Source organism: Pezoporus flaviventris, unplaced genomic scaffold (assembly GCF_033815535.1).
Source record: "Pezoporus flaviventris isolate CSIRO_AGI_PZ_B2104156 unplaced genomic scaffold, CSIRO_AGI_Pfla_v1 ptg000013l, whole genome shotgun sequence".
NCBI classification, from domain to species: Eukaryota; Metazoa; Chordata; class Aves; order Psittaciformes; family Psittacidae; genus Pezoporus; species Pezoporus flaviventris.
Window position 1 is genome coordinate 9,713,551 of NW_026892561.1, and position 13,904 is coordinate 9,727,454.

Below are 13,904 nucleotides of genomic sequence, written 5' to 3' on the forward strand. Positions count from 1 at the left end.
TGCTTTTGACTTGGCTTTTAATCAGCTGGACTCCTTTTGAATTAAGAATAACATCAAAGTAATAAATACAGAACACAGTGTGAATGAAGAACATCTTGCGTTTTGCATAACAATAATTAGGTGAGCATCCAGTGTCTTGGAAAATGGGCCTTTTTATTACCTGTGTTAGAGTATTGTAGTGGAAGTCTTTTAGTGGATTTAGAGTGGATTATTAGTGGATTTTTTTTAGTGGATTATAGCTATGCTTGGAAGCAGTTATAAAAGCGTGGTTGAGTCAGCTTTTACTGAGGAGGTGAGATTTGGCCTTCTATTTGCACAAAAACAGAAGATTATTCTCTGCATGAAAACTACTGCAGTATTTCCTAAGGATGTAATTTGAAGGCTCAGCGATTAGCTCAGCCAAAGCTTACTGTGAAGAAGGTCTGTGAGTACTAGGAGGAAGGTAAAATTGCAAATGATAAGTATTTGTTGCTGTCCTATACTCCGTTTCCCCCAGTTCTTTTCCATTAGACCACAGCTTTCGTTGCTGTGTTCCTAGTCAAGTACTGCTGAGCAGAAACTGTGTGCTCACAAGAGGGACCTGCTGGAGGAGTGAGCACATATTGGCAGCCAGGCTGGATGATTGTACAGCACTGGAGTATCTGCTTGTGGGTTTGGTGGGGGAGTGTTGTTTTGTTTTTTTTTTTTAAGGAATCTATCACTTCAGTTTTCATCAGAATGGTCCCAACAAAGAGCCATGCAACATGTTTAACTCGTGATACAAGCTGATGTACTGGTAGAGTGCAAGATTTATAGATATTTCTAGATATATTTAAAAGATCCTAACTTGAAATAAATTTTTATGCTGAAGGCAATAATAGCTTTGTTTATACAAAGTGGGGTGAGATGCCTCCACCTATAGGTACTTTCTTGAACCCAGGTATCTCTGTTACTGGAGAATGTAAACACATAATTTAACAATAGCTGTTAAACGCAGAATGGTCTCTGGACCCCCCACTCCATTCTTGGCTTGCCTTTTTTAACCTCTAGCTGTACAACCCAGTCATCAGAAAGTGCTGTCTGAACGTTGGGATTGTTTTATTTTTATAAACACAACGTACAGTAAATTCACTAGTTTCTAGGTGCATCCTGTAAGACTTCATGTAGTACATTAATAGCCATTTGGTAAGCCTGATAATTATTTTTTTTAATGAATATTCAGTCAACACTCTGAGTTATGACTGGTTATAAACATAAATAAAGCTGCTTTTGTATGCTTCAGCAACAGTGATGACAAACCACTGTGCTGCTTGTGACTAGCTAGAAGACTGTGACACATTCTCTGGAAACTGAATTATGTAGTAATTCATACTTGTGTGCTCTCTAAACTTGCTTATTGTAATTCCTTTGTCTAGGCATGAAGCCACACATCTAAGGGACCTGATTAGCACATAACACAGTTGCTGGCTGCATGGTAGGCTGGCAGAATACTGGGTCCCTGCTACTCTTGGGGTACCTTGAATTTTCATAAGTGCATTCCTTTGCAAGATTTTCTCTGCTTTGGAGTCTTTCTCATCTTTCTTTCCTGATTGTGATACATTACTGCCATGATGTTCCACTGAAGTGGGGGGGCTGGAAAGAATAGGAAACCATGGCTTTAACGGTGGCACTCAGAACTAAATTCCTTAACTCCCAGGGAGTTCTTTGCCAGTGGGTAAGTGCTTTCCTTTTTTAACTGCTGCACATAAGTGCCAAATTCACTTGTGAACTCGTGCCATGTTTCATTCAGGCATGGAGGGAAGATGATCTATAAACAATTTTCAGAATTTTAAAACATAATGTGAAAGTAAATGCTTCCCAATTGAATGCTAAAAAGTTAATTGTGTGCAGTTCTGTCTCTAAGGTCAGATTTTGTTCTGAGAGTTTAGAAGGTTAGTTTTGTGGTCTGTTTTACCACACAAACCTACCAGGGCAAAGACAAATAAATATTCTAGATTAGTACTCTGTGAATAAATGTGGAAGTAGCTTCATTTTGGTTTGGTCTGATTTTGCTTAGTTTGAAATAGATAGTTGCTTGCAAAATCTTATAAAGCTAGTATTAATTTCACAAGCTTTAGCAATACACTATATTCTTCCATTTTTTCAAGACCCTTCTTCGAACTTTAGAACCACATATGAATTTTAAGGCACCACCACCAAGAGTCCTAATGTCAATTACTGTTGTAATTGTCACATTTGAAACTCTACTTCATCCTCTTTACAAATATAAACGAACCCAGAATACCTCCCTGGCTTCTCAAATAAGTAAAGTTTATTTGAAGCTCACACACTCACTAGTATTCTGTTCCTGAAGGTATTAGACAACATTAGAGAGCTAGGGATGACTGCAGGAGCAGTTGTAGCCTCTGGCGGCTGGCTTCTTCTCACAGCTGTTCATTCCAGGAGTCTCATTGTGCTGCTCTCTCCTTTTTTTTTCTCTGATGTTCTTGTGGGTAAGAATCTTCTCGGGGTACTCACATGGTATGTGCTCCAGCCGTAACTTCATTTTCAACCCTAACATTTCCATAATAGTGTGCTCTCTGCATAGTGTGGGTATCAATAAGGACCTGCTTGGCTAAGGGTATTTTAGGGTGATAGGATGGTGGTGGCCAGGAAGTCAAAAATAGGTGACAAGACTGTTGTACTTTCTTTTTTGGAGAGGCTGTGCATTGTATGCACATATCACTTGCCAAAGGTATTATTTCACTCAGCATTACCAGTCTTTTCTTAATCAAGCATTTTGTCATAACATGCAAATTTTGAGCCTTTTTTTTTTGTTGTAGTAGTAATAAGAATTTTTATTGAGTAAAACTACATGTATTTCATATTCAACTAACATGTTAACATACAATCTAGGTGACAGTTTTAGGCCCATATTAGGAAACTTGGAATAATGACTTCTTCAGCAAATATAGATGTATTCAAAATCTTATTATCTTGAGAGCTTCATGTAATCCATAGCAGGCTGAATGCAAACTCTACAAAAGAACCCCTGATTCTCTAGTGTTCTGGGCTGGAAACTCTGGTTCCTTCACTTGCACCAATTATTGGCTTACATATATGAAAAATAAATTTTAGTTTAGTAGCATTATACCCACATCTGTGTAATGAATTGCATAGCCCATGCTAAATAGTTCAGTGTCGGTTGGGGGATATGTTGTTGTCATTGAGCTGTAGAGTCACATATAACAGCAGCACAGTCATTATCAGACAATACCCAAAGGCTTTGAGTCTTCAGTCCATGGAATTGTTGGGACTCCCCTGTAAGAGTGGTGGAGGTGTTCTTGGATTGTGAGGAAGTTGATCTGTGTGATTACTTGACAGCTGCACTTTGTGTACAAAAGTGCAGCTTTTGTGTACAAAAGGATTGGGTCCTTACCTTAACAGTTTCATTGAAGACGTTAGTAAGATCTTTAGAAGTAACATAGGATCATAGAATGATTTGGGTTGGAAAGGACCTTAAATATCGTCTTGTTCCAACCCCCCTGCCAAGGGCAGGGACACCTTCCACTAGGCCAGGCTGGTCAAAGCTCCATCCAACCTGGCCTTGAACATTTCCAGGGATAGGGCGTCCAGAACGTCCAGTACCAGTACCACTCTCACAGTAAAGAACTTCTTCCGAATAGACTGGACTGGGCTGGACTGGAATGGAATGGTTAGGGTTGGAAAGGACCTTAAGATTTTCTGGTTACAAACCCCCTGCCATGGGCAGGGACACCTCCCACTAAATAGGCAGTCTATGTCCCTCCTGTGCTGAGCGCTCCACAGCTGAATGCAGTACACCAGGTGGGAACTCATGGGAGCAGAATAGAGGGGGAGCATCACCTCCCTTGAACTGCTGGCCATGCTTCTTTGGATGTGGGCCATAAAGAAAAAAAAAAAAAGTAGTATGGTCCATGCTTTACTGCCGTAGGAGTTTGTAATTTGCATTGCTACTTGTGACTGTAGCTGTTTACTTCTCCTTAAGTGTTACATGTGCCTACAGACTGGGAGGATCAGGAAAATAATTTCTTTGGATTACATTTGAACCAGGTGCTAGAGGGCTTTTGTTTTAATTGCGAATTTGTTATGGAAAACAATTTAGCCAAAAGGAGAGGTTCAGTGGAAAAATCTGCAACAGGCTATACATCCCTGTACTACCCTGCGTTTAGCAGTATTATTGCAGTTTCAGCAACTGCTTCTGTGAAAAACTGATGTTAGAAAAGCATTTAATGTAAAATTAGAAGTGGATTAATGCAAATTATGAGCCAGGAATAAGAAGGAAACATCATGTTACTCATGTGCTCTTACCAAACCTCAAGCAAATGCTTTAAAAACCACAGTTCAGTTTTCTGTTCCAACTTTTCAGATTCCAGTATGTGATTGTTTCTCAACCAACTTGGATGCTGCTGTATTTTTCCTCTTGGTTTCAAGAGGTCAAAGAAAGAACAAACTAAGAATGATCTGAAAAAATTAGAGACTTTTATGTGAATACTGGTGAAGTTGTGATTACAAGTAGAAATCTGCTTAACTCAATCTAGTAAGGGTTTTTTGTAAACTTTTAGTAATTTTTTCCCTCAGTGAATTGTCTCGAAGACATATTTATTGTTATGTGCAATTTTTGAGCTGTCATTCCAAGTCCGCAAGTAATAAAACCATAACAACCACCGAAATAATAGTTAAGTTATGTGGATTTGTAGCATTTCAATTGATGAGTAAACCATTCCGGTATATTGGCATTTGGCCACTTTGCTATGTAATAGTGTTTCTTATGAAGTATTGCCATAGCAACAGATCTGGATGACATTGAGTAGCTGGTTGCTGCTGACTGTTGGAAATAAAGCAGACTTTTAGCAACACATGTGTAATGTCTGAAGGTAAAGTAACCCAAAATAAATGCCTGTGCTCTACCGAGAATGTAGTATGGGGCACATCAAGCCAAAGTCTGACTTACTGAGTTATGAATTGAATCCTTCTGTGAAAGTGTTTCTGTACAGTAAAAACAAACTCATGTATGTTAGTAATGTGTGCAGCAGTTGAAATCGGTGAATAAAATAAAGGAAAACTGAGAGAAACTGTATTGCAGATGATTTTGAGCAAAAAAATATCAGTTACTTTAAAGGCTTTAAGACTTCTAGTACTATAGGAAATGCTTTTGGATGGGTAATTTCAACGGAAAAGCTTTTTGGGCAAAGAGGGTTCAGTGAAGATTAAAAACTTCAGTTGCTCTCCTGAAGAACCAGCAAGTGAAAAAAGGCATAAGAAGCAGAAAATGCAATTAATTCAAATGAAGCTGAAACCTTTTTTTAATTAACAGACTTTTATTTAGAACTGTATTTCTTGGTTACTAAGTATTTGTTATGTAACACAGCCAGTTTAAAATTTAACAGAGGGTTTAGATCAATATAGCAAAGTAATATCTTTAGATACAGGGATCGTCACAAGTCCAGCAAAGGCAAAAACCCTGGGGAAATATTTTTTTCTCTCTCTGTTCATTACAGATGATGTTCATAAGTCCACTTCAAAGAGAGAAAAATACAGTCACTCTATGTATCTTAGCAGGTCATAGCAGAATTTACTCTCACAGTAGCATTATATTGTGCCTTCCAAATGAAGTCCTACATTAAAGTATAGAACACTTTCAAGATTGAAATTTAATTTTCTGATAGTCTAATAGTCAGTTTGTCTTTTTTCTTTTCCTTATTTTTTTTCGTTCTAAAGATAAAAATACAGACATTACTGTAAAGGATAATATGGATGATTTCGGCCTTCGAGATACATTAAGCATTGCATCAACAGACTCCTTTGTTTCCACAGCTGAGGTAAGACTCTTAAAGATTGTTTCTTTAAAGTTTCATTGATCTGTTTGAATAGTGAATAGAAGAATCTTTTTTTTTTCTTTTTTTTTTTTCCTAATTATTATAAGCAGAATATATTTCTCTTATGGGAAAACTAGAAATTTTCCTTGCTTAGCTGTAACCAGCTTCCTAGCAGTTTGAGTTATGAAGTTGGGATCGATTTGCCTTTATTCTTTCCCCTTTTTCTTTTTTTGCTCTATGCACTGGCAGGATGCTTCCCCAGCTCTTTCTGAAAAGAAGTTGCTTTTGAAAAATAGATTTTCATGAGTGAAGAAGCACAATCAGTTGAGGCTATAGCAGTTCCTTTCACCATGAATTGCATTTTTCTACTCTCATTTTTTTCCTGCTGCTTTACCCTAATATAAGGATGTGTGAAGAAGGCTTTGTCTTTTTTGGAGTTAGTTTTTTTTTCCCAAGAGGAAATAATTAGACATTGGCAGCTACCTATTTTAGTAAGTGCCATGCACAATATAATATACTAAACCAAACTTTCCCTAATCTTCTTGGATAAGACCACAAAGGGTGCATAAAGAAATAATCTTGGATCACAGGGCATTGTCTATTAGCTGATATCTGCTGCAGCTCCCTTGAAGTATTTGAAAGAATTTTATATACAGCAACAAACTTATTTGAATGAGGAATATCTCCTTTTATAGTCTCTCAGAAGCTGGAGTGATCTTGAATAGCACTCTTCTCCAAATTGCAGGAAAGGCAATTGGTCTCAATAGATATGCTTTGTGTTAGATATTGCTTTCATACATGCACTACAACTAAGCTACTAAACTTAGTTGTAAGAAGAGATGTGCATACGTGTTCTTTGCAATTACCATTTTGGCTGTCTATTATATGGTTTGTTTTTTCCAAAGCACAATTACCTTGATTTAGTAATTCACATTAACTTGTGATTATCTTGATTTAGTAATTCACATTAAGTTGTGATAGTATGCCTAGCATTCATTTCTAACAAAGACTGTGTCTATAGAGACTGGTTAGTCTTGCCTTCATTTGGACAAGACCACAGTTCAAGCTTGCTTCAACTCTTACCAGCTCTTGGGAGGAGCTGTAAACAATTACTGTTTGTACACTTGGTATCTTTTGTGTTTTCTTTTCCCCATGAACTTTCCTAGTGTTTTTGCAAGTACATGAAGATAAGAACAATCCATTATGCTCATTTGTGGGTTTTGGCTTAAAAAAAGACAAAATAAAAAACAAAGCCCAGAGTGTATCACCTCAGTATAATCACCATCCTGTCCCAAATCTGAATTGTCTCAGTGTTTGATAAAGAAATGTTTGTGTCAAAATTGGCAACAGAATCGTATTTACATATCCTGAAAAATATTCTGAACATTTTGATACCTCAAAGCCACTTCTGTCAACTCTTTCTTCCAGAACAAAATTATGAGGATTTTCTCTTCCTTTCCAGCTCTTGTAGCCTTTGCCAATAGAACAAGCCCTCTGATCTCCTTTCTCAGATTTTATTGAAGAATCTATTAAAATTCTCAGTTGATAGGAGCCCTGAGCATTAAGAAAGCTAAAACCAACTTGAAGTTTAGTGTTCAAACCAGAACACCAGCAAAATTTTGGATGAAATATGAATCACTAGGCTTAAACCACAGGGCCAGTTAGTTCTCGGGTAGTAGCTACTGAGGCATCATTGTGTGGCACAGGTAGAATAAAGCTGTGAATTGGTCTTCCCTTATGAATATAGTGTTACATTGATGTAAAGTTTTTTCCATCCCCTGGGGGAAAAAATGCTTTGAGTTAGTACTGCAAATAACTATGGCAATCAGAGAGTAATAACCACTTCCCAGTGTATTTCAGCTGTAAGTAAAGAACAGTAATTGCTTTAATGTAACTGGATTAGAATTGACATACCAGATGTTTCTGTTCTAGACTTGATGATGACAGGTAGCTTCTTGCTTATCTACTTCTTTCATTTTTATTCTTTCATTTGCAAAAAAGTGGAATGTTTCAGGCTAAGAGGTCTGAGGCTTTTTCAGGTGTGGATTTGTCTCAGCTCATGGACCAATAGGCAGTTGTTCTTCTGTCCTGTTCTCCCTGACTGCAGTTACAGTTTAAGTGATCTCCTGAACTCTTGTGTGCTGATGGAAATGTTTAGCGACGTTTTTAAATCTGAAATTCATACATGTGTGTATGCTGCCCTGTGATTTTGCCCTACTGAAATCATTAGTGATTTCACCTTCTGGGAAATTACAAAGTAGCAGCATTTTCTGTGGTCACATTTTCTTCCTTCTACATTGCATCCTGTCCCCAGCAGCAGGGCTAAGACTCCGGTTTTTGAGACTGGAAGCCATATTCACGTTTCAGTGCTGACGCACAGTCAAGTCAAATTTAGTTCACTGCCCTCAGGAAGGATAACAGCAAAGATACAGGGAAACCTAAAACAAAACAAGGATGTTTTGATGGAAATTAGTAGGAATACTGCTTAGGAGGCAACAGGAATGTTGTCCTGTGTTATGTTAGGACAAAACATAGGAAGATGGCATTCAAGAAGAGAACTGTGCAAAACTGGGACAGTTGGCAGAGCTTAACTCGCATGCCCTTTTGATGAGCTCTACAGGATAGCAGCAGGGTATTCCAAAACTTCATCTTGACAATGGATGATAATCAAGAGGATTCTGAGGATCATTCACTTGATGATTTCTTAAACAGAATTGTACCAGTCTGGACACCTACAATACCCAGGTGTCTGCTGAATCCCTATAAAGATGAGCCAGACATACAGTTACCATCCCCAAACCAGACAGATTTCTGTTCCTAAATACATGGAGGCTCTTGGAAGCACCACGAAAGGGATGGTAAGCACAACCATTTGCCCTAATTAAGTTACTGATACCATATACTGTGATAAATAATGGTATTTTCTTCCCCATTTTAGGCCATCTGCCATCAACTTATGTTTGAGGGTTAGTATTCTTTTCATATTCTTGCTGTCTCATCCACTGTGTGATCAAAATACCACCACCTTTGGCAAGAATACAGCAGTGAGTGTGCCAGATAAAGGTCTCCACCCTCTCTTTCCTGGCTTCTTTTCCATCTTTCCAATAGAAGCTCTTTCCTGCTCTCCCTGACAGTGAGCTTCATTGCTGCCTCTCTGTTGTCAGTGCCCATGCATTTATCATGTCTTATTTTCATATCTTGACCAGAACTGAATCAGTAGTTCTATTATCAAATAAACTTTGCTTTCTTTATCAAAAGCAGAGCAAAGGAGATTTGTTGATTTGTGAATAAAGCCTTAGCTTCTCCGTTCTTTACAAGTAATTCCTTTACTAAAGTTGTCTTTTTCTCAGTTCAAATCTATTAAAACAAAACAGTGCAGGAACAAGCAGGCTTTGATAACAGGAAAAGAACACCAGTTTCCATATGCCTGTAATTATTTGGATATGGCACCAAAACCTTCAAAGTGTGTTATGCTGAATTTTAGATTCAGAAAGTACTCAAAAATAACCCTATTAATGAAAAGTAGGGTTACCCTTTTCCTGGTTTCTCAGTAGATGTTTTATTCCATTCCTGAATACGAGAGGGAGTAATGCAGTCAAGTATTAGTATCATGTGTTCCTACAGCATTTTTAAATGAGATTTTTGGTGGTTTGGGTTTTGGTTTTTTTTGTATTTCACCACAAAAATCAGAGATAAGCCTTGCTGTGTTCTGACTGCCCTCAGAATTGTGACCATAATCACTGATCGGATCTTCTCAGGACTTGCTGTTCTCATCCTGGTCACTTCCTCCATGTTTATGTCACCTGCCCAATTTGACAGGAATTATTGTCTTACCTAAGAAACAAATGAAGTACAGCAGTTCTGTAGTCTTAGCATGCCCTGGGATTGTAAGCAGCTCCTTATTCTAACAACTTTAATGAGGTATTGAGATGCCTCATATTTATAGTCTTAAAACCTGTGAAGAGAGGGAAGAATTAATCCCAAATCCTTTCATTCTGCTAACAGTAATACTATTTCTTTGAAAAAGCTGTACCTGAAGTGCTCCTAACCACTGCCTACTACTTTGGCCAAACTCAAAAGATTTTAGGGTGTCTGCTGAAGCTTGATACCCAGTAATAAAGCTTGCCCATATCATCATCAGAGACTTTCCGCTTCCCAATAATATCAGTGGTGCTATAGGCAACAGAAAAGTTCTGTTCCACTTTGAGAAATGTCTCCCATTCCTATGTCCTGTCTGACAAATTCCTGAAACTTCATGCTTCATTTCTGTTGGATTTTAGGGTGTTTTTTCTATTATTTGTGTTGTGCATGCTTATAGATGTTGCTGCCGTTGAAAAGATTCCATTATGGAGAAAAGTTTTCCAGGTGGCAATGAAGAGTGTCAATGGGAACCAGGTTCTTTTAATTCCACCAAGGACAGCTGTGATTGCTTTCTGTATGGCTATGAATAGAACAACTTAGATCAACAAATCATTAAGTGATGCTCTAAAAGCTTTAAAATTAATAATAAAATTTACAATTCTGGGGTTGGTCCTGAAATCCTAGCGTTGTATGGTATTTACATAATATACTAAATGTTTTCATTTCTAGGACATGTAGGAGTTTCCTCTAATAACCACTGTGTTCCTATATGCTGACTGTTTATACTATACAGGTTTTATTTCTTAGAATATATATGCAACATTTGTAACAAATCCCATGTATTAGCACTGAACTAATTGTTGTACCATAATACATCTTTGTAGGCAATGTGTAGGCAAGTGCCAGACACAGCACGTAGCCCAGTATTGTTCCACATGGCAAAGAGTAGTACCACCACTGATGCACACAACATAGTGAATTTACTTTCTTCGTTATGCTTAAAATTAATAAAGTTGCAGTAATAATTCAGATAAAATAATGTTCTGGATGTGTGTTTTCCTCAAAAAAAAGGATATCAGGTGTCTTATATACAAGTAATTATAGAGTTCATGAAAATACATTAATTTCCTTCCTGTTTTATTCCAGATAATAAGAATGCACCACTTTATTGTTGCAGTTTATTGAAGTACTGTCTCAAATGTTTTAGTTGGCAATCACCATCACATGTTTAACTCCTAGAACATGTTTCACACTCATTCTGCAGCTAATCATGTTTAAAATATATATATATTAAAGGATATAAATGCCCAGAGAAGAGTGATCATCAGGCTTTTTAATATAGGCTAAGCATAGTTTCTCAGAATGCGAGGAATGCTGACTGTGCCAGTAAATTGACCTGTTTATTAGTGGGAGCAAGCAAGAATTCCAAAAGGTCTAGCAATGTTTATTTTTGTTACATTCAAGTGGGTGGTTATTTTGGTAGCCAACAAGATCTTGATGCACAGCTGAGAATTTTTTCTATTTATTAAGAAGCAACTTGTGGGTGACAAATAAGAGTGCTGAGTCTGGTCATTAGACCAAAGCAGCCAGGGAATCCCAAGCTTAAAAACTATAGCAAGTTCTAGAGGTTTGATGCTTTACAACAGTGGTTGCAGCATCTCTTAACTAGCAGATGCAGCTGTAAAGCTGAGCTGCCCAGAGAAAACTGATTAGCATCTGAACAAAACCAGCCCATGTTGTAATCCTTGAAGGCTGTTTTCCGTCACTGTGTAGAGGCACAAGTTATCACTACAAGCTTTGGAGTTTTGAAGATGTACGTAGTATTTCAACATAATGAAGTTAGGTATCCACTGGAGGTCATCATAAATGTCCCATGCAGTGGTCACCAACACTATCTTTCCTGAGCCTAGAACGGATAGAAGTAAACCATTACAAGACCAGATTGCCAGTATGGATAATTCATTTTTTTCAGCTCTTCTTTGAATACATTTTCATATTCTTCTTCATGTATGACACTGAGGAAATAGCAGACATTTAGAAGCTGGCACGTCAGGTCCATTATCACAAGCCTTTGTTACTTGCAGCTACCAGCACTTTTGGTAGCTGTGCATGAAGCCCTTTTTCATCCTTAGTGGTGTGTTAAGAATTTCAAAATGGTAGTGGCTGTGCAAAATGTTCGCTACAGAGTGGCAAGAAAGGACTCAAGGAGCTCTCAAGAGTCCAACTTACCTGTGGTGACAGGATGTGGGATGCTGGGGCTTTCTGCTAACTTCTGATAAATTCTGAACTGCTGTTGAAGAAAGTTATGTGGTGCATAGGGAAACACAGTGCAGCAAAAAGCATGTACTTGAATATATATATATATATGAAGGTATGCCAATTGATATAAGGCCATTACAGGGAACCAGCTCTTTCAAAATGTACCTTTCTCTCCACATTTTTTCTCAAAGGTAACAAGTTGTTGGAGACTTTTACAACAAAGAGTTAATTTTCCTTTTGATGTCAGCTTGAGAGGCTCTTATCTAGAAAATGTTGTATGCTCTGCATGTTGTTAAACACTGTATATAATTTGTCCATTCTTCTGATAGCTGAACTCTGCTATGTTAGTAACGTGGATGTGTGTTCTGAGCGTTTTCAACTAATTTTATTTTGAACCAGGATGCTTTTGTAGCAAGCTTTTGCCTTATTTCATCTCGAAGAGAATAGCCATTACTGAATGTTTACAAAACCATTTTAAAATATAACACTGTATGTTACATATATATATACTGTTTGTATCTACATATAAAATATTGACATATAATATATTTTTTAAATACCAGAAAGCATCAAAAGAAAATCCATGATGACTCCAGGAGCATTATGATGCAGCTTCAGAGCTTGTCTGGAAATCACCTTTTGTAGCTAAACTTAGAGGTCATTTTAGTTTCTGGTTTTTGGTTTGGTTTGTTGGGTTTTCTTCCTTTCCTTTTTTTGCATGCCAAAGTCAGTGATAGAGGAATTTGCACCCCCTTTCCAAATGATGTTGGTTGGAACTAACTTCGCTCTGTAATCAAAACCATCTCCTCAGTGGAAGAAGTTATACCCTTCTCTGTTTAGTAGCCTGTTGATTTAACTGCTTTCTTCATTTGAGCACAGTAATATGCATTTCAGCAGTTACACAGCTACTTATTTCATTTGCCAGCATGAGAGGAAGTTAAAAAAAAAAAAGGCTAGATATAATCAAGGGCCTCATTCAACTCTTGGGTATCAGATTCGATGTTAATCTGTAACCACAAAGGCTACAATCAGGCATCTTCATGTGCTAAACTGTTACCATCTTCAGCTTGCTGGCCGCAGATGAACATTACCTGCATCTGACTCTGGAAATTAAGAGTCCTAATTTAGTCACAGTCAGTTTGCCTAAATGCCTGAAGAAGGTGATTTGCCAAGAGTTCTCTACAGAAAACAAATATAATCCCTTTTACCACAGAAATTATAACCTTCAAGAGAGGGACAGCTGTTTACAAAGTGCCTATGTGTGCACAACTTATTTCTTCTCATGCTTTACAAGTGAAATAAACAGAATGTTTTATGGCTTCTCTAATAGCTGGATCAGGTAAGAAATTAATATCCTTATTTGTATTCTGGTTTGGTCTTTATTTTGGAAAATTTTTATGTATTATTTCACTGTTTCCACTTTTTTAACCATAATGTAGAAAACTAAATTCTGGAGTAAAGATTTTTCACTTTGTTTTGTTTATACCTGTTTTAACTATTACACTGTATATACATGTGTATATATATGTATGCGTGTTATATGTATGTGTCTGTTTGTATAATGATTTCTTATATCTGAAAGAAATGAATACATTCCTGTTTCTTCCACTTGATTGAATTATTAATTCCTATACGGTTCAGTTAAAAGCTGGGTGGCTTCTTTTGTTTAAATTTGTTTAAAAAAGTAAAGAACATCAGTTTTCAGGTTGGCTTTTTTGAATTAGTAAATCCAAAACACAGTTCAGTGCTATGATTAATATTGTTAAATTGGGATAAAAACTTTGGTCTTCATAGTTGGAAATCTTTTTTAGGAACTCAGCTTATTCTACTCTGTTCTTCCAAGCAAAACAACTGATAAACAAATACATACTTTCAAAATGGATATACTTTCAAGCTAGATGAAATCTAAAAGTGTACCTTACTCATTTAAGTATGATATTTTGCTGACCTTAAAGCTTTTATTCCTAC

General features: G+C 37.1%; 1 protein-coding gene across 2 annotated transcripts in view; it reads left to right on the forward strand.

The window, feature by feature from the left end:
• MIGA1 (mitoguardin 1) overlaps positions 1–13,904 on the forward strand; it is a 41,518-nt gene that overhangs the window by 17,960 nt on the left and 9,654 nt on the right. For both annotated transcript variants that reach the window (XM_061451549.1, XM_061451550.1), the window contains exon 8: positions 5,719–5,819. In XM_061451549.1, coding sequence (XP_061307533.1) covers positions 5,719–5,819 — 101 coding nt within the window. The remainder of the gene's footprint in view (positions 1–5,718; positions 5,820–13,904) is intronic.